Raw genomic sequence first — 21,945 nt, 5'->3', positions numbered from 1 at the left:
GCTTCAGGGTTTTACTCACTTTAATCATGCTTGTAGGAACCTGCGCTTCCTTCTATAAACACAGCAGATTGTTTACATGGTACTTCTGAATTAATAATGCAAAATCTGTATCCTCCTCAAGTGACTTATTGCTGCATTTCGTGTCAAGTGACGTGAAGGTGGAAGATGTTGCAGGGTGCTGTGCGAGGGACTAGACTTTCCGCGTGCGTTATTGGCTGATTAATGTTTCATTAGGGCTCTGCAGATATAAGCAAAGGGAGGAGAGCATCCATAAGCTCCCCTTTGCTGTAGTTACGCAGTGAATGTGTCCAGCTAATTAAAACCACTGATAGCAGCATTAAAACTTGATGAACAGATGAATGATATTGTCTGCTGCTGTTTTTAGACGTCCTTTGTCCGCCTGTATCCAGTAGCTTCTCTGAGTGATTCTCCGCCGCCCTATCACATCACTACATCACTAGATTCATCCTCCTCTGGCTGCAGAGGTTAATGCATATTAATGTATGTCGCATTCACTGCAGGGCCGGCATGGACAAAAGAGAAGTCTCTTATCATCCCTTTAAAAACTGCCAACGTAATTTAGAAGTACAAAATAATACAATACTGACCGTCTGGACCTGTACGGGGGGTCAGGGATTTGTGATGCAACATGGGCTTTTGTGTTTATGGTTAGATGGATTAGCTCATTCCAAGCTCAATGAATGTGAGTGAAAGGACCAGTTGGATTGCTGCCGTGGCCTCTTGGGTGTTTGGGTTTGACTGCTCGAGAGGGAGTTTGGCGAAGGTGTTGGTGACGCAGCTGGTTACATGATAAACACAAAGAATCTCTTACAGTAAGTTTAAAATCCTCTTACTGGAGCCTTTACTGCAATCTCTGGAGTTAAAAGAAGAACAAATGGCAGCAAATGGCATCTCAGCTGTGTCCTATGTTGCTCTAGGCTTATCAAACATACAATAAAACAAGAAACTGAATTTAAAATGTACCTCAGGTTTTTCAGCAATTACTTTCTACACTCTCTACAGTAAATGGGGAATTAAAAACTTTCCCTCCGACCAACATGCTATTCTGGTCATGCATATTCATAACTCTATTTTTACACAGTTTTCGATTAGCAGTACGTGCTGCACACTTTCTGTTCCTCATTTTAGCTGTTGCCCTGACCCCTTTAACTCATTCACATTTGTACTATTAAAGGTCATATTGGTACAGTTTTAAAATGGACACATCTTATTCAAGCAGAGTACTCTTTCAATCTTCATGGTTTTACTTACAGGTGGCACAGCTGTCTTCATGTGTGTTTTCTAAGGGTCGACTGATATCGCAAAAATGAAAATCCTAGTGTCAGAATTTACAACACAAACTCAAACACAAAACTTTGCTCAAACACCTTTGCTTATTCACATCTGATGAATGGAAAGCTTTTCACCATTCATCCTCCAGTGTTGATTGGTGATTACTTGCAGCGTACGATCAATCAGACCGTGCTGCAGGCGGGACATTAGTTGAGACCACAGAGTGACTACAAATACAGGTCTGCGTCAGAACCAAAGTTGCAAATTGTGAAATAAATGTTTTATCAGGAAGTGGTTAAAAAAAAAAGAAGATACCAATAACTGGAAAAAATGCTGAACATGAATAATAAGTGACGCAGAACTGATTGTGATGCAAAGAAATTTATTCAGGAAATGTACAGATTTGTAATACTCACTGTATACTTCTTGTCCTGTACAGTTCAGTGGGAAGTATTGCACTTTGAACACAGTGACAGATAGTTGTAGTCTGTCACCAAAGAGGTCGCACATACGGAATGTTTGGATTCTTGGTTTTCTGTGTATAGGTTAGTAGAGTGTAACCTTCAAGTTTTAAAATTAATTAGGCAGTTTGTTAGTGTATGTAATATTGTAGGCCCCTAACTTTAACATTTAAGTTAGTCAGGTTGATTTGTAATATGTATAATTTTGCTTAATCTTAACCTTCAGATATTACTGAGATAAATTCACGTAATAAATAACACCATAGAAAATAGTATATTCTTAATATTTGCTCTTGTTAAGTAAAGTCACAACACCAGTTTTACTTTTCTGCTAGAAATTTCTATGGCTGAATGTCTGTTGTTTTAAATGTTTGATATAAATAACAGTGGCTTAATTTGACTAGTCGCTCGGTTTGACATGCAGAAAATATGATCAACAATTTAAACACCATCCATTATTGTAGATTAAACTGCCTGGTAGTAAATGAATTACTTGGCCTGCTACATTGAAATGCTGCCCACATATTAATGCATCAGTAATCAGAAGCCAATAGCACGTTTACTTTGTTGCTTCAAATGCAATTACTGTGGAATGAGTGCAATGTAGTTAAATAATACACACAGTTGAAGCCAGAAGTTTACATACACTATATAAAAAAACATATAACTTTTTTTTTTCTCACTGTCTGACATTAAATCAGACTAAACATTTTAGGTCAGTTAGGATTACCAGAATTATTTCTACTTGCTAAATGAGAGAATTTTTTAGAGAATTTTTTTATTGCTTTTGTCAAAGTCAGAATTTTACATACACTAGGATTACTATGTCTTCAAAATATTTGGGAAAGTTCAGATGATGTCATGACTTTGGAAGCTTTTGATAGGTTAATTGTTATAGGTTTTATGTCTTTTTGTAGAGTGTATGTAAGTATCGGGTTTTCACTGTATATATTATTTAAATACGTGTGTGTGTATAACAAATTTATTAGACCACCTGTCTAAATTGTTAAGCACTATATATACATATATATATGTATAGACCATCCAGCATCATGAAGTGCTTCAATGCGCACTCAGCTCTCTACATTTTACCATTTTGAACAGGAATGAGGAATTTCAAACTGAATTTACCTTTTTATACCCAAATTTGAGCCACTGGGCTTCTCTGAGAAATCAAAAATGAATCAAGCATAACATTCAACCACTAAAACATTTTTTTTTGTTCAGGAATGCAAGTAAATAACTATAATTTGACATCTTAATCAAGAAATTATGATGTGCTTTACTATTTTTTTTCTTTTTTTTTTGTAAAACAGCAAATGTAAAAATTCATGGATAACAATAATAATTATATTTTAGCATTAAAAATATCATTAAAGAGCTTCTACATACTGGTTTATTAAACCATTTCAGAAACATAAAAAAACAATTTTGCTAATTACCAATGTTAACTTAGGACTACAGTGGCATAAATGTTACACTGGGTGATGGCCTAATACATTTGTTAAGCACTGTGTGTGTATATAAACACGTAATAAATGAAACAATGACAATATTTAGGAAGGTTCAAGCATGCTTTGTGATATAATTACAAAACTGCATTTCAGACACTCTTTTAATGTTAAACTCATTTATTATTACAACTAATGGTGTGTGTGTGTGTGTGTGTGTGTGTGTGTGTCTTGCGCAACTGGAACCACTGCAGTCACATTTCAGATGTTGTGTTTTGATCAGAGCCAGTGAGGCTGTTTTATCTGCCTCTGATAGGAACATGTGTTGAAAGAGTTAAGCCCTCCTCCCTCTGCGCTGAGAAATAGGCGGAGTTTGGGTTCACACATAGTTTTTGTATGTTGAAGGGAGCAGCCAGCAGAGTGTGTGCTTGCCGGAGAGAGAGAGAGAGAGAGAGAGAGAGTGTGTGTTTGTGTGTGTGTGTGTCTGTGTGTGTGTGAAAGAGGGAGAGAAAACGGGGCGAAACATGGATCCGAGTTCAGGCGTGAGTTGGAAACTAGTCCTGATAGCGGAGTGAAGAATCGGCAGCAGCTCCTCCTGAGTGGCCTCTCACCGGAGATTTATTATGCCCAGCGCAAACGTGTCCGTGAGAAGTTTGTCTGAAGTAGAGAAATACCTCAGCAGCCGGATGGTGAGTATCATGTGAGGCAGTTTTGCAGCATTGTTGTTTCACAAACGGCAGGTCCCGTACTGTACCAGCGCTGCATTGTTGTCTCTTGAACTGTGCGTCATGCGTGACCAACAGCTGCGCCGCGTAAAAGCTGCATGTTTCTCAACAAAGAGCTGCAAAGTAACCCGGGTTTGTGCGCTGGAACGAAGATAAGAGAAGGAGGGCATGTTTTCACGAGGATGTAGAAGTGGTGCAAAGGACTGTGACTGTAAACTCTGTGCGTCTCAGACAAAATCCTGCTGGAGACATAAAGGGTTTATCCACATGGGTGCTGAAATGAGTTCTCATTGTCGGTTAATCTGATGATTTTATTGTAATTCATTTTGCCTACGCAGTGTCAGATAATAGTGAAACACGCCCACCACAAGTTCCTAGAAAACAGTTCAAAACAGGGGCTGAACAGTTCTTCAAGATGTTATCCAAAATCATAATATTGAAATGCAGTGGGGGGGTTACAATTTGTTAATAAAGATAAGAGATACATTTATAGATACATCTTCAAATCATGTTCATCACGTGTGTGTATGCATCCTCAAAAACCTACAATCTACAAGAAACGTGTAGACACTACCTCACTAGTGTTTCAGCCCTAACTAAAATTATCATGCAAATTTTTAGTGTTGCACTGAACAGTAAAAATACCCCCATGCACTCCAGTCGTTCACCACGACTCTATAATGAATACTTGCTACCAGAGCTGCTGGTCTTTATCAGATGGGGTTTGATGGTGTTTTCCGATGCTGCAGGTTTTGTGGTCATGCTACATTACTTCTCAGCTGTTTCTAGTGTGACCAAACCAGGTTAACACAACAACGGCACACGCAGCCTCGGATTGCACCATGAACCTGTGTTTATTTCAAGAGCTGCTGTTCTGTATTTTATCTTACAGGTGTTTCTGTATTTGTGGTCATTTAGTGACTCAGCGGCTGACCCAGATTTTGTGAATTTCAACTCTTATCCGTCCCTTGCTGTTTATGACATATTCTGGTGGCTGCCATGTCGTATTTACTGCTGATTAAGAGAGGAAGGTCAACATTTATTGTTTTACTTACCTTTTGTCATTTAACACGACGTGGAGAAATGTCCTGATTATCAGCACACTTGATCTCATTTCATGTTTGCAATCCGTTTTTATTTCCACAGCCTCAAAATGACACATTTACCTCAAGAGAGCTTCACAATTTGTACAACGTGACTCACATTCTGTTCAGACACTTCAATTCTGAAAAAAGAAACTACACCAAAAACAACACCAAAAAACCCTTCATACAACACAAACAGTCTCTTGGTGGAACCATTGAAGCATCAGCCAATGAAAATGTAAAATAGCATCAGAAATCCCCGAATGTGTCAACCAGAGTATTTGTTTCAGGTCAGGTGCCCTTAGTGACACGGACAAGAAGAATGCAAGATACTTGTGAAACCAGAAAGTCAGTCAAGTGTCATCCAACAGGTAGTTTTTCCTGCTATGCATAAACAATAAGAGCTGCCTCTTTGTCATAGTGTCAGCTTGGGTCTGCCAGGTCTTATTTGGGCAGTGTATGAATGAATAAAATCAATAATCTTTCCCCTCATGCCGATCTTGAAGGAATTGTACTCAAATGATTTGACCCAGCTTCTCACGTAACCAGTTCGACCCTTGTGGTATAATCACCGAACGCAGTACAATGGAGCAACACATCTGACTGTTGGGCCGGTTTATTAGCACTGTGCTGCTTAGTTATGCTTTCCCTCATTCTGTTGGCCGCAAGTGGCATTCCGGTTTTGTTCCTCAAAAAGCCTTTGTGCAGCAGATATAGTAGGTTTAAGGTCAGACATGATGCAACACTTGAGTTTCTGTGGCCGATTTCCAGAAACTGCCTTTAACTCTTAGCGGCTGGGGGCTGCGTGCAGGTTTGTGTGGCATTTCACTCGCCCCTCCACTGGTGAAATCAGTGTCATCGGACAAAAGGCGGACATTATTCATCACATCAGTGTCATTTTTAATACACTCTATGACTCATTAAATGGCAGCTGTTTTTTTTAAAGATACAGCTATTGTGTTTCTAATGGCTCATGAGCCGTTTGAGTCCTCAGGAGCCCTGCTACGTCATCAGCTCTGTTCGCTCTCTGGCTTTGGATCAGTACATCCAATATAGCTGCATATTTACCTTAATTGAATCCCATTCAATACTCTCCCAGTCCGCGAGGGCAAGCAGACACTGGTTGTGTTAATGGGCTATTGATTTAGTCCTGGACTATGAGATAATAGTGAGTACGTCTTAAGCAACTCATTCCCCCGACCTCCTGGGGATTATTCATTCAGGAAACTTAAGACTTCAAACTCTATTGCTAGTTGTTTTTTTTCTTTCCACCCCTCTTTAACTCGGATGAGGCATATTGTTTGGCCTCTAAAGAAAGCAATCAAAGTTTGACCACATAGGCAGCTGTGGGATGCAGAGGAGGAGGAGGAGGAGGAGGAGGAGGAGGGGATGTTGGGTCAGCTTTCTGACTAAAATGAAAGATGTGCTCCTTGTCGCTCTCGCTCTCCCTGTCTCTGGTTTTCTTCCCGTTTCCCTGTGTGAGCCCTGAGTGGGAGACTGTCTGTATCCATGAGGATCAGCTGGAGGGAATACCAATAAGCACCGCAGGCTTCTTCCCCTCTGTGGTTCTGTTCTCTGCTGAAGGGACGGTTTTGTTCCATCTCCATGAGTGTGCCAGCTCTGTTGCCTTGTGTGTGTGTGTGTTGGTGTGTGTTTTATTGGGGCACCCAGAGGCAATGACAGAGAGCACTAAAGAAGTGCCACTTTATGTACCACACACACAAGACCTCATCATTTGGGTCCAGTTACTCCAGACCACTGCAGACACCTGTGCTCGTGTTTGCATGCGTCTGTGTTCCTGCATGGTCTGACACTGTGAGCTTATGGTTTCGCCAGATTACAGCTGCGATTGTGAGCACTCACACGCATTACTTCCTCGTGATGAAGACAGTGTGTTCCTGTTTTTCCACTTTTAATAATGCCCCCCTATACACACACCAACAGAGAGGGACAGCAGTTTAGCGAGGAAGAGATTCAGTTTCTGTATGTTCTGCTAATCTGAAGCAATATTTAATCTACTAATACCGCTTAGTATTTAAGAAACACTCGGCGCATCCCCACCCACTTCTAAATAATTTGTGAGCTTTCACCCCTATCTACTTCAGGATTTTAATGCTGAATTGCCACTCTGCCTTTTTCTTACGGTGCTGCAGCGGGCAGATAACCGTACGGTCTGCTTTTGCATGAAAAATTGAATCACTAACTAGATCATTGATCCAGGAGGGAGCACACTGCGGTGCAAGATAAGCAGCATCTGCAGTTCCTGTCGTCTCCCCCCCCTGACTTTCCTCCCAAAATGTAGCTGAGATCTGGGGAGAGCTCTCGAAGCATAACCAGACACAGAGCTGCTTTGTGGGGTTTGATTGAGGCTAATGCAGATGGATCTTTATGTTATGCTGTCTAGTGAGGTCAGGGCGTATTAAATGGGTCATGGTGTTGGACAGACGCTGTGTGCTATGTAGGGCAGCGTGGGGGACAGGGGGCTCATGCAGAGCAGAGGTGTGGGAGATGCATCCCGAGGGCACCGAGGACTCCCGCAAGATCCTGTTGGTAGAGATTGGGATGATGTGTTTTGGGAGCATCTTCGATTCATGTGCTCTTATCTTTCATATCTGCTTCAGTCGCTCTCTTACTCCCACTTTCCGTCGGCCTCTCTTCTTCTGCTCTACTGACACAGTAATATCAACGAGTGACTCAAGCAGCAGTGGGCGTACGCCTGGCATGTTAATTTCAAAGACAACATCTTGAGTACTTTAATGTGAGAAAGCGCCCAAAAAAAATCCCTCGTTTGTGGCAATATTTTAAGGACACGATCGGATAAATGCGTCTCACACAATCCCAAAGCATAACAGCCAATGAAAACACATGTACGAGTTCACGCTGTTGCTCTGGGACACCAAGAGCTCGAGATTGTATCGCCATCTCATCAAACTCTAACCTGGTTTCAGTCTGTAACCTTTCAGTTAAGGACGGTTCACGTAACTGTCTGACTTTAGTGCTTCGCTGCGGCAGCCTTTCCCCTAGTTACAGGGCTTTCACCACCCCCCTCATCATCACCGGCCATCGCCAAAGACCTTCAATCCTTGCCATCTTTTGCCCCTGCTACCTCAATAACCCCGGAGAGCGGCTGCATAAGTGTTGGGGAGAAATGGAGTGAAAAGTAGGGCAGCTCCTCAGCAGATTTGGAAGGACATTTTCATCAGCATGAGGCTACTTCATTTTAACATAGTCAGTCATCCAGAAAGACCCTCAGATTGCCCCTGTGGTTAGTCAGAGTGGGTAGAAATCTTGAACAGTGGCAGCAGTTGAAATAGGCTTCTTAAATGGAAATGGTGCAAATCTCTTATCAGGAAACTGTCAGAAGTTGCGTTCCATTGTATGTAAAACATCTGGGTTGTATTATTTGAGTTACATCTCATGAATCAGGCCCCATCCTGCCAAAAGCCATCTTGTTTTCATAACACAAAGTGTACGCCCTCGCTCCAGCTGTGTAATACAATTTCAGCTTGAGGTGCAGTATAAATATGGAAGTTGTATTGATACGCTTTCCAAACATCTTTTACTCCCGTCTGTTTTTACTTCAGACCTCAACCGTGATTCATCAATGCTTGCCAGGTGGCCATGTGATCTATTTTACACTCATCCCATATCTGTGTTATCGCAGCACCTCGAAGCAATAAACCTAGACCCTTGTATTCTGCGTTTGGCCCCTAATGCTACAGAGGAGAATATAGAACGTTTCAAAGTAAACGCCAGTGGTAGGAAAGCGCCCGAGGAGCTAGTTTAGTTCCAGCACTGCAGAAATAGCATGCACTCTGAGCTGCCTGCTTGAACAGGCAGTTCTTTGTGTTTGTCATTTGAAAACTAAAAAGGCCTGGTAATATGAGCAACCTACACACCAGCCTGCCTCACACTTATCGTGAAAACGGAGCGTGTTTGGCTTCTCCTCCTTCTATACGGCAAACAGGTTTGACAAAAGGGCAGCTTATTTGTGAACCTAACTGTTTGGACAAGAAGTATAGCGTGCGCTGTGGAAGGAGCAGGGCTGTGATTGGACGCTGGCTTCCTCAGGCTATACGTCAGGCCAGTGAATCCATATGCAGCAGCTCAGTCCTGAGACAGAGCAGAGGTAGGACATGACAAAGTGTGCTTTTTTCTCTGCAGAGAAAGAGTTCTGTGTTCAAGAAGGACAGATGCCAGAGAGAGTGAGAGAGTGGGATGAGGACAGAGGCTGAAATACCCCAGGCATGCTTGTAGAAATAAGCATGTCATTCTCTATTTACACAATATACATGAATAAGTATATATTATGTGTGTACAGTATAATTATAGACACACACAGATTAGTAAAACTACACATTCCCACATACATATACAAACAAGATTAGAGTATACAGCGCTGCTCGAAGCTTGTTGAGGCTGCACTTAGACACAGCAGTGCTTTAAGCTAAATAGTAATGCTGCCATGGCAACAGGCTCACATTGACCTACTAGCAGCTGATGTTCAGCAGGTGTAATGTTTACCGTGTTCACCATCTTAGTTTAGCATGTTGGTGTGCTAACGTTTGCTAATTGGCAGTGATTAACAGTGTAGAGTTAACAGTGGGTTAACAGCGTAGAGCCAGCGGGCATCTGGGTGAAAAATGCTCAACGAATCCAAAGTTGTTCATGTCATTGTGATGACAGAAACAGCCAGAATGATCTAATACCAGCAAGGCTATCTTCAATCTATGTTTATTTCAATCGATAACACTCATAAAACAATTTGTCTTGTTTTCTGGTTGATTTAATTTATTCTCTGATTGAATTTGTTTGTTTGATTGCTGAGAATTTATTATTGGAAGTTTCCATTGTGTTGTAAATGACTGTTTAAATTGAATTTATGTTTTTGCTGAGGTGGCATGATTCTTGTTTTGGCTTCCGAAGAGGAAGGGGAAGAAACTCTTATGAACTACTGCACTAAACACGTCATTACTTCTACAGTTATTTTGCAGCTTTTGGAAGAATGTCATCTTCGACCTGATGATGCCATTAAAATAAACGTGAAAGGGTCACAATTAGGATTTAATCCCTTTTCCAGACATGCACTTATTCCGTTGAAAGCATCTGAAGATGTTGGCTTTTTTTGTTTTTTAATGAAAATGCTATGACAGTCTTACTCAAACCCAGTAGAATTTCTTTACTATGTTCAAAGCAACGCAAGTCTGAACGTCATGCTGTCCCCTTAAACTGATATACATGCTCAAGCAGCGGCACTTTAAGTTGTTGGAGTGATGCAGAAAGGCTTTTTCCCCATTTCAACCATCAGTGGTCCAGCAAACTCCTTAAAACAGTTTGTGTGCCAAAGTTGCAAAACCTTTCTTGTTTATTTTGCTCTATAATTTCACATCTTTCAGCAGCAGGATCCACATCAGCGTCTCCAAAGCTGGAGTTACGTACATTTACACATGTGGAACAACAACAGTAACTTCATTAATTACTTATAAACTGTCCCTGACATGGAGACAGGATTGATCATGGTCTTACAGTAAATGTGTATATTTGTGCACATCGAACAGGTCTGATTATGATTATCATCACACAGAACTGTTTATTAGATCATGATTAATCTTTGCTATTAGTTATTTGGACAGTTTGATAAGTTGCTGTTAGTTTAGATTTAGTCTTTTAGTGCATTATTATTTATTACACATCACTTGACATACTGTCAAATCTTGCAGCGATGACAAAAAAATGTATTACATATGACCTGTCTGAAATGGGCTTTATTTTCTTGCCACTATGGATGTCCCTTCTGGATTATGATTAATACTAGTGGTTGTCTATTTTGCACCAAAGTTGGAAACTGACAGACTATCATTACTGTCCTTTAACTAGTGCTGCAAGCGTGGCTGAAAACAAGCATGAAACAGCTTCTGCATGCTTATTCTGGTGACATGTGCTCTTGTAATAAATGTCGATGTCAGAGATGATACACTAAGTTCCCTGCTCCAGGTATCGCCCTCACAAACGAGTTCGACTGGTTGACTGAGTGTGAGGTTATAGTGCCAACAGCAAGTAAATGGAATTTACATGTGTAATTTGATAACTTAAGCCCAACTGAATTAAGAGAGGAAGAGTCCTGCTGAATGTGTTTTTGTTTTTGTCTCAGAAACTGCTATATACTGTTCAGTGTTCGCACTGGTATACGTCTAGCCACAAACCATCCTATTAAGCATAAACCCACATGACAGTCATGTGTTGAGGAGCGTCACTATGTGCTGAACTCATGCATTTGACAAATGTGAAGGTACAATGTTGCAATGCTAAGCAGGATTGAACCCTAAGTCTGCCTGAGTGTAGCTGTGATCTGTTTGTTTGCTTGAAACTAGCTGTGTTACATTTGTTAAGGATTAGTGCAGCTTTGCACCGCCCGTAGTGCTTGTTGTACAACACTTTGTATTAGGCTTTATCAGCTTACACCTCCGATCATTACACCACTGTTGTACTGTGATCAACTTGCAAGATTCAGTGGCTTGTTTGGCCACTATTACAATGCAGCTTTACTACACTTGAAGTGACACTTCTGCTCTGATAATGCTGCTCACAAACCTAATTAAGGTTCTTGCTTCACTTCTTTTCCTCAGTTTCCTCTTTATGGAGCGTCTTCGGGTTTCCTGCCGCACTTAAACCTGCTTATTCGACCCGTCTATATGTTCTGTCTAACTTCCTCATATCTATAACAGAGAGCTCTTTTTCTATTGACACAGCAGCTAAAACACTGACTATAATGTCGAGGCTCGATGAGGAAGATGGTAATTAACTGTGAAAACTGAGGACATTGTCTGGAAAAGGGATTTTCTGAGTCTTGTGGCCTCGTGTGACATTATCACTGACCTACATTAGATTTGCATGCTCCACTTCTGTCACACACATTAATAGCCGTTATTTGAAATTTGTCATCTGTGTCGTCTGCGTTCTATAGTATAAACAAACAGGATTAAATTTTTGGCTCTTTAACCGAAGCAGATGCCAAATAAGAGCATTACAGATATACCCAGATGGTGTCACAGTGTCAGTAGCAGAACAAAGCACAAGGCTGAACTCACTGTGTAAAAAAATTGTATATACAGAAAATCAGACACAAATTTAAAAGACCATTGAATGAAAATAATACTGTTTTACAACCTTTGATTAATGTGCATCTACAACTGAGTTATAAAAATAACCCCATTGTCAAGTCAGTCATTTGAAACTGTTTGTTAAACCGTTCTAAGCACCAGTTGGTTTTCTTGGGTTGCTCACAATGCAGATGTTGGTGAAGTAGATCTTTTCTAGTAAGGACACACACATAGAAACATTTTAAGTGTACACTTTATTGGCGAATAAGATATTGTATCATATTCTCCATGAATGGAAGCCAAAACTAGAAAACAAGGCATGATTTACAAAGTAATAACATTACCATTTACACTCAACTTATCAATGCATGAAATTGGAATTGTACTTTTCTTGATGACTGATGAGACAAATTTCTGTCGTAAAAGATTCTTCCTTTTAATGCACCGTTTTTAACACAATATCTTCTCCTCCTTGTAGGACCGGAGCACTGAGGGCAGTTTTCTGAACATCCCTGTGTCGATGCGTCGGGGCTCTTCAGAAAACAACCTGGATTTGGACCTGAGCGATGGAGGTCCCGGTTCTGCTCTCAGCTGTGAGGTCCAGCGCAGTCGTTCTTGCTTGGACAACCTCCAGCAGAAGATTCTGAAAGTCACGGAGCAGCTGAAGATTGAGCAAACGGCACGAGACGAGAACGTAGCTGAGTACCTGAAGCTGGTGAACAGTGCGGACAAGCAGCAAGTGGGGCGCATCAAGCAGGTGTTTGAGAAGAAGAACCAGAAGTCGGCTCAAAACATCGCCCAGATGCAGAAGAAGCTGGAGCAGTACCATCGAAAGATGAAAGACAGTGAAATCCATCACAGCCCGTCTCCTCACCCGTCCACTGTCAAACACAGCACTATTCCCAGGGAGTCGCCCAGAGAGCTGCTGAGGGACATGACTGGCAGCGGCCGACACCCGACCATGGACAAAATCAAAACTATCGGACCAGGTGTCTCTCTCTCACCTCCATTCTTCTTCAGCAAACCCAGAGAGTTCGCCAACCTCATCAGGAACAAGTTTGGCAGCGCTGATAACATCGCCCACCTCAAGACCACTCTGGACACTTCCCCACCATTGCCCACCGACAGCACAGGGAAGGGGCTGAGTAGCAGCACCTCCATGGTGGGCAAGCCCAAGTACCCCAGTGATGATGAGTGCTCCTCAGGTAGCGCCTCTATTTCTGCAGACAGTAACGGGAACCCAGCAGGAGGAGCGTCTGCAGGGCAGGTCCAAGGTCCAAGCCCCGGCCAGGAGCAGCCGGCGGGGGGAGACAGCCAGAGTAGACTGGCCCTGAGCCTGGAGGAGGTGAGGGAGATCAAAGATGCCCAGAGTCAGCTGGAGGACGATATAGAAGAGTTAAAAACACAGTTCAAGAGAGAATACGACATTATCAGTCAGACACTGCAGGAGGAGAGATACAGGTATGTGTGGATTGCTTCATTTTTCATTGTCCTTACATAATACATCACCAATATCTAACATTTAGTCTATTGTCAGGGGGAGAACAGACATAACATTAAACATTTATCCCAACGGCACAAGTGATTCATCACCTTAGCATTTGCAGAAGCACTTCATAAATAGTACATTCAGATCTACCTGTAAATATGAATATTTAACTAATATTTCTGGATCCTCTTGTTTCGGCTGGCAGGTATGCGCGTTTGGAGGACCAGCTGAACGACCTGACAGAACTTCACCAGCACGAGATGGCAAATCTGAAGCAGGAGCTGGCCAGCATCGAGGAGAGGGTGGCCTACCAGGCTCACGAAAGGGCCAGGGACATACAGGTGTGTAATAGTAAACCTGTTGTGTGGTGTTGGCTTACATTTAAACTGCAGAACATGTAGCTTCCTGTTTCTCATTCACACCAGATCATACATATATACCATTCTATTAGATCAGTCTCTGAGGAAAAGCTCAATGCATTGTCCGAAAAGCTCGTGTCACATCCATTTATTGATCATTGTCACTGGTTGCCTGCATATAATTGTTCCCTTCAAGTCCGTTTTGTCGTTTGACTTTTATGGCCACAAACCCTCTCTGCCCTCACGAGTCCCTCTTGATACATGATTAATCTTTTAGCGAAATCTGCATAATTGAGCATTAGAAGGTCAGCAACATGCCCTTTAGCAGCTCGAGGAACATTCTGACCCATACAATCTCTCCTCGTCTCTCTCAGGAAGCCCTCGAGTCGTGTCAGACTCGCGTGTCCAAGCTGGAGCTCCAGCAGCAGCAACAACAGCAGACGGTCCAGCTCGAGAGCCGTGACGCCCGAGTCCTGCTGGGGAAGAGCATCAACATCATGCTGGCCATCATCACCGTCATCCTGGTGTGCGTGTCCACTGCCGCCAAGTTTGCCGCCCCGCTGATGAGGAGCCGGTATCACGTGGTAGCCACCTTCCTGGGGGTTTGTTTTTTGACCATATTCTGGAAGAACTGGGACCGTTTACAGTACGCCATAGACAGGCTGCTGGTGCCTGCCTAATAACGAAGAGAACACACTGAAAATACCATTAACATGGATGCTGTCAGTTGTCACGATAGGACTGTCTAAGAGGATTGGTTGTACAATCGTCAGAAGACACGATCGCCATGCATTTACAGAGGTCACTGTTTTTTAAATTCAGACTGAAATGAAATTTTGGTGATTTTTTTTTTCTCTTGTCTACAACTTGAATGTGTGTAACTAATAATTTCATATAACCTTTAAAATAATATTTATGTAACAGTAAATTTTGCTACTACCCCGGGGATTGCTATGAAATCGTCAGAAAAGGTTGATTCAAGGATTAAGAAGGGGTGAAGAAAAGTTCATTTGCAGCCACCTGGGGCTCACTGTTTTGGGAAAACAATTCATAGATGAGATAAAAACTAGAAAAAAAATAATCATTCTTTCTCATTTCCCAGAATATAGAACCTCTAAATGCACACACACAGAAACAAGACCTTAATCTTAGTTTTTTCTTTATGTGAAATACTAATGTCGCCCTTAAAGGAATACTTGGATATTTGGGGAAATTATTTGCTGTTTTGTTGATATAGAGGTAATCTCATATCTTTGTGGTAAATATGACGCTGCTACCAGGTTAGCTTAGCATAAAACTGCAATGTATTCTTTTGATGCTTGTAAGCAGATTTGGTTACATTTGAAAGGAGCCAGGCTAACAGTTTCGCTCCATTTCCGCTCTTTATTTTATGCTAAGCTAACAAGCTGCTGGTGTTATTAAAAACGAGTAAACATATTTTTCCCATTTATGGAAATATTCCTTTTTAAAGGAGATTTTACAAACTAAAGCAGAGGTACTGGGCATCCTGTTCATATGTGTTTACTTTCTTTATTCCTTATTGCCTCGTCTGCCCTGTGCGGTCAGTCATCTCTTAAGTTGCTCTGTTAACTGTTCTTGACGTTTAAAGTGCAATATATTTGATTTCAAGGAGCGCTGTTTTTAAAAAAAAAAAGTGATTCTTTTAGGAGCGAGTGTTTTACATCAATATTTGAGAGGAGTGACAGTGTGTCGGTGCTTGGAGGGCCGAGCTGAGGAAGTATCGTTAATGTTGGCATGAGAGATCCATAACCACCGAAGCCACTGCTGCGCTCTGATAAGACCAGCTGTCTCCTCTCTCAAGGGCCAAAAATCAATCCAACTGCATTAGTAGTGTGGTAATATCAACGCCAGCCAGCTCGCCAGTAACGGCACTGACACACTCAACAAAAAAAATAAAAACAGAGTCTGTCACTTGGTTCTCTGTATATAAATATCTTCTGGGTTTTGCCCAGTTTTATGTTGATCTTTTACTAATAATGTGATTGAGAGGCGATGGGTTATACTGTGATACAAGGCCTTTTTATGAGGAAAAATGCAATTCTCTCTTTTTTTTCTTTCTTTTTTTTAAAGGAGCAACAAACAGCCTTCAGCACTCCATCATGACAAAGGTGCACATTTACATTTTTTCTTGTTTTGGACTGACCACTTTCTTGTTAGTCTTACGAACATTGATTACGAGGATTTCACATGAAGCAACGGACCACTTTCAATGTTTGTCTACCATAATAACATGTTTGTGACTATGTTTTTCTGTTTTACTTACTGTTTCATATTTTTTTGTTGTTCTTATTTGAGGAAGTTTTACATGCAGAACTACGATCTGGTTTACATTCTCTTTTCATCTCCGGTGCACTATGTGATCAATCAGTTGTGTTTTCATGCATTACGTGCCTTTGTCTGACAATTTCTGTTAAATTAAACAAACCTTTTTAATCAACTGTTGCTTGCAATTTGTGTTTCGTATTTGTCACATTTGACAGGGGATTTCTTTTTCTTTTCTATAAATATTCAAGCACTGGGAGGTTTAAGTAGCATGGACGGCTATCAGAAAATAAGAAATTGCTTCACTATGTGCCACGGGTGTAAAAAAAAAAGGAAGCCAATGAAAAGTTGGAAATTTGCTAACTCACTCAAACTTCCTGGAAGTAACCTATTTATATTCACAGAATTTACTGAGTATACTCTTCATGAATAAAACTGCTGATTTTTTTTTTTTTTTTTTGCATTAATATTCTTTATTTTCCTCTGGGACATTTGCACCAGTAGAGTAAATGTTGAAAAAAAAATTGAATAAGCATGCAGTTTATAATAAGTTACACTTTATTAATATGAATAGCAGTGTTTTTTCAGCACTGAATATGATCTCCTTCACCACCACTAGGGGGTAGAGGTGCTGCACTAATGATCTGGCGAGGATCAAGAAAGGAAGAATGCAGAATCTTACACCAATGGGACCAATGGGATTTATACATGTTTTTTTCCTAAATAATTCATTTCTGTTTGGCCAAAATCAATGCCACCGCTTCACACATATGTTAAAACTGCACTGACTCTGTAACAGTAATGTCTCTGTGGAAGAGTGGTGCCCTCTGCTGTTGCTGAACATCCAACTATATCTTTCATACAAGTCCACTGTGCACGTGTACGGCTCTGTTGCGGCATGTTTCTATATATTTTGCTATCATTAAATCTAGGTCATTCTGTTCCACACTGAGAACAGGAATCTACAGACAGATCTGATCTGAAATGTGTGACGTGGTTTCCATTATGTGGGTTTTTGCACGCAAGAAACTGATGATCAGAGATGCTTATAATTGAGGTGAAATTCCCCTAATAAAAAAGTACAGTTCCAACAACATCAGACAGCCAAAACAGTAAATAATGAATGCATCATCTAGCTTCAATACACTTTGCCAACATTTTGTTGATTTTTAAAGCAAAAAGAAGGAAAAAAAAAAAACCCTACGACTGCAGACTCCTCAAACCCTGTGCTAACACTCAGAATCTTAGAATGAAGAAAATTGATCCCCACAAATCAGAGGAAGGCAATGAAGAGATAAGAAAGCGCTTCCAGCATTCAGTTTCCCCTGTCTGACACGTCATTAAGAAATCGTGGAAATCAATAGAAATCTTGACTTGAAAGACCAATAAAACTTTGAGATAAGCACCTGTTAGCCAGAAATGCAAGCACCAACGAAGCTGCAGGAAGGTTTAGCAGCTTAAATGCACAAACAGCATCTTCATCAGAAGGAACCTCTGAAGGAACCTCATGCAACCTTATCACAAAGCTCCCCACGTGAAAGCTGCAAAGCCACATGTGGATAAGTTAGACTCATTTTTGAATGTAATAGAGGGAACAGACAAAGTTAAAAACTGAACTCTTTGGATAATTTGATGAAAAGAAAAACTTTCCAGCTGTTAATCGTTGGGGGAAAAAAAATTCCGCTTTTGGGTTGGTGACAGTTAGTGGCACAGGAAACACAGCGCAGATAGAGGGAAGGGTGGATTTAGCTAAATACCGGGAAATTCTGGAAGTAAATGTCGTGCAGTCATTCAAGAAATGGAAACTGAAAAGAGGCTTTAACATCCAAAGCAGACATTAAAATCCACCGTGAGCCAGTTCAACCAACACAGGCTGAAGTTTTATCAGTGGCTTTCACAGTCCCCTCATCTTAGGACCTACCATGCATCTGAGACAGAACACAAATGTCTCAGAACTTGAAGTGATCTGCAGAAAACAAGAGGGCAAAATTTCCTAAATCAGAAAAAACTCTCAATGTAGCTGCTACAAAAAGGAATTTCAATCTATGTTAATAAAACGAACAGTAACAGTGAATCCCCATTTGAATAATAGTTTATTTTTTTAACGTATATTTTCTCCTGGGGTTGTGTTTCCTTCTTTTTACGTCAGGAATCAACAAAAATTGGAATTTGCCCAAAGGCGCCCAAACTTTTACGTACACAAAATGAACCCTGTGCTCGGTTAAACTCAGCAGCAGCAGCACTGTAAGATGGTGCACCTGGCACAGCAGTGTGCATGTTTCAGTCTGTGTCATTAGCGGCTGCCTGCATGCCAAACAGAGGTACAGAGATACGGGAACAGAAACCTGGATGATAGACACATAGCTTAACTGGGGCTCTCTGGCACTCACACAGTGTTCCCATACTTTATGAGAGCTTAAGTTGAGGAGTGAAATAGTGAGTTGTGTGCACATACGTCTGTGTGTGTGTGTGTGCGTGTGTGTGTGTGTAGGAGGGCTGGCTGCGTTTCATGCATTTGTGGAGCAACTAAGGTCCCTGGGGAAGAAGAAATACGATTGGTGTGACGCAGAACCTAACACACACACACACACACATACACAGCCACCAACACACGCAGGCTTAAAAAACAGGGATTATGAGCTATATTTGTAGGTGTGAATGGAGAGCAATATTTTCTTTCCCAATCTCTCTCTCCTCTTTATTATGTGGTTCTAAAAAGTGAGCGCTTCCCTTTGATGTGAGCTCCCATCCTGTGCGTTTTCCATTGTGCGGTCCCTTGTGGCTCCTGGAGCTCGCTGGCCTATTCACTGGGCTCCATAATGAGCTGCTAATTATCCCAGGACCTCATCAAGTGTCTTTGGGCCCGCAGCTAAGCCTCCTCCTCGCACAGGTTGGCATGGTGACCGTAGGGGACGGGACCTGGAGGAGGCCACCAAAAGGACTGCCGCAGCTTCACTCCTGCTCCGCTGAGGGGGAGTGAGAAGGAGGCTTTTTTTTTTTTCCCTCTTTCTCTCTCCCATGAAGACAAAGGAGAGAGTGGGACGTGTGTGTAGATAGAATTAGCTATACATAATGCTGGTTTTTATTCTGTGAATATTTTTTGCTCCGTGTGTGTGTTTCTAAATATGTATCGAGTGTGTTTTTGTGTGTTACTCATGCATGAACTCAAATTATGGGAAAGTTCTGACCTCTCCGGCAACTTCCACACTGATTTACTGGACCCTTCCCTTTTCCTGTTTATGGTGTCATGGAAACAGGCCATGCGCCCTTCCTCTGCTTTTGCGCTATAACGTGAAAATATACCCTGCATCCAGCCGCAGCCTCATACCTCAGCCGGCAGCAGATCTGCAGCTCTGTGACGCTGCAGTGTCTGTGACCAGATTTAGAACCTCCAATGATGAATACGTGGAAATAGCCAGTGGAAAACTCCAGATTTATGGACACATTTATCATCAAGGTCTTCATATAAATCACCTCTTAAAATGCCCTAATTCAAAGGCACCTCCAATTTCCTTTAGTTGCTAAGCAACCGTGGAGCGCCACAGCGATGCTCGGAGTTAAAGGCTGGCAGCCCAGTGGTGTAAAGTGGATTGTGGGGTGAATCACTGTCTTTTATAGCTCTGAGGTTCCATTACATGGCCAGCTGACAATGACAATGATACACTGTCACTGCAGAGTAATTATACAGCCTGTTGATCCCTCTGGTGCCTCCGCAAGCAAATGGAGTCAGCTGAATGGTTGTAGTGTTTTTTTTTTTCTTTTCTAATTGACCAGAGCCACTGAAAAAGCACTTTTAGCAATATAATGAATTTCTGAGAGATTTAACAATCTGTGGCACGTTTGCTAAAATGCTGAAAATGTAGTTTGTGGAGGAGTGGTTGCTTATTTGATAATACTTTCATTTTCCCACAGATGTCTATGAATGGATATAAAGTCCAATTAAGATCTGCAATCCACAAGTGATGTCTGCTATTGGTCTGTGTGAATTTGTAGTTTTATTTCAGGACTTTTTCCCCCTACTCACACATATGTGCTTATATGGGCCTTTTTCATGCCTGTTCCTATTTTCTCTGCAAAATCCAAATCCTTACTAAAAGCAAACTGCAGACAACATAATACAGCTTTCTGTAGCATTTCAGAGGTTTGAAAAAGCCAGGGGATCTTAGACGTCGTCCTCTGGATGCCACAAATATTCTGTTGCACTTTATCCAAGAGTTACAGAGTAATTTCCTTAAAAATCAGAAATGTTAGCGTTTAATGATGCTCAAGAAAAAAATCCCACTGAAGCCAATGTGATTCATCCTCAGGAGACCCTGCATATCACTAAAAAATTTCTTGGCAATCGCTTGAATTATTCCAGAGATATTTCAGTCTGGACTAAGCTGGTGGACCAACTGACAGATTGACATCTGACCTCCCTACAGTCGGGCTGTAAATGTGGCTGAAACCATCAGATAATTCATGAATTCCTCACATTCATGATGCACATTTTTGTGTAAATCCTTTTCCCACACTCTGATTCAAACAATCTTTCCACTCAAGATTCACACAAATGACGAATGCTGAACGTAAAACCACAAATATGCAGACGTGTGTCACAAATGTGACGAAATAAGGAACTGTTGGGCCTTTTGTGTGTTCTGCATGTGTGTGTTCATTTGTGTCGCATGTCAATTTGCAGGCTCACATTCCTGCGGTCTGTACTGTAGCTGAAGGCGCCATGCGTATGACTATGTCAAATCTGGACAAAACAAAGGCGGCAGTATGAGCAGATTGGAGAGATTCCCTTCATATGACCTCACACTCTGTGGGACTGATCTCTGCTGCAGAAAAAAACAGCCCGTCTCTAATGCGCTCCCGCTGCGGCGCGACCACACCTTGGTGAAATATCAGATGTCGTAGTTTAATTTCCCTTTTTGTTGTTATTTTAGGTAAAGCTATGAAGTGGGTGTCAGTTCCCATAAAGGAACGTTTGAGTGATCGTCAGTGCAGCTTCCAGCAGCGTTTAACAGTCCACTTACTGTAGTTTGGCAAACAGCTTTGCAGCTGAGCAGTTGTCTTGAGCCAGTTGCGTGCCATCCATCTGGTTCAGCAGGCACTTTAAAACAAACACAGAGGATTATTTTGACTTTGGTTCGATAGTATCTGCATTCCTCCTCTGCCCGTTCTGCTCTGCAAGCAGGCTGCTGCCACACTGGAGTGACACTTGTGGGTTGAAGCCAGACATTGTCAGCTCATTATCAACACCTTGCCATGCGTTGTCAGCCAGCTCTCCCTCTGCACAGCTCTCCCTTCCTGTGTGTATGTGGGGGGGGGTGTTATTGTGTGTGGTAGGAGGACTGTGGGATGACTTCAAGTTGAAAGATGCCTCCATGCTCTGGCTCCTCGTCAGGGGATTATAGCAGCCTGAGGAAAGCTGCACGGGGCCACATGGAAGTGAAGGAAGTGCTTACAGGCAGACAACAGTCTTTTCAGTCTGGTGCCTTTTATCCTTTGTTTCTTGTTTTGTGTCCCTGAGAAATCGCTTGTAGTTCACCACACGTACGAACAAGCACATGCTGATACCCAGACACGGGTTTTGTGCCTCTTTCTATTTCCGCTACACAAACTTCTGTTTTTTTTTTTAAACATTTCCTCTTTCAGATGTCACCAGGCTGCACATGAGAATGTGTGTGACAATATTGTGTGTGTGTTTGCAA

At 41.7% G+C, this 21,945-nt stretch overlaps 1 protein-coding gene across 1 annotated transcript; it reads left to right on the top strand.

Moving 5' to 3' along the window:
• The first annotated feature begins 3,634 nt into the window (after positions 1-3,634).
• Positions 3,635-16,421, top strand: LOC103358318 (transmembrane and coiled-coil domains protein 3-like). The gene is made up of 4 exons (XM_008283233.1): positions 3,635-3,894; positions 12,594-13,576; positions 13,810-13,945; positions 14,338-16,421. Exons 1-4 carry the CDS (start codon positions 3,829-3,831, stop codon positions 14,641-14,643), a joined length of 1,491 nt encoding a protein of 496 aa, XP_008281455.1. The 5' UTR covers positions 3,635-3,828; the 3' UTR covers positions 14,644-16,421.
• The last annotated feature ends 5,524 nt before the right edge of the window (positions 16,422-21,945 follow it).

The sequence above is a fragment of the Stegastes partitus genome, unplaced genomic scaffold, assembly GCF_000690725.1.
Source record: "Stegastes partitus isolate 25-593 unplaced genomic scaffold, Stegastes_partitus-1.0.2 Scaffold303, whole genome shotgun sequence".
Classification (NCBI taxonomy): Eukaryota; Metazoa; Chordata; class Actinopteri; family Pomacentridae; genus Stegastes; species Stegastes partitus.
Note: the sequence above shows the minus strand (reverse complement) of the source record. Positions and strands in the feature narration are given on the sequence as shown.

Coding starts and splice junctions, on each gene's coding strand:
- LOC103358318 (XM_008283233.1), top strand. CDS start 3,829: ATGCCCAGCGCAAACGTGTCCGTGAGAAGTTTGTCTGAAGTAGAGAAA. Junction 3,895..12,593: donor AATACCTCAGCAGCCGGATG/GTGAGTATCATG, acceptor TCCTCCTTGTAG/GACCGGAGCACTGAGGGCAG. Junction 13,946..14,337: donor AAAGGGCCAGGGACATACAG/GTGTGTAATAGT, acceptor CGTCTCTCTCAG/GAAGCCCTCGAGTCGTGTCA.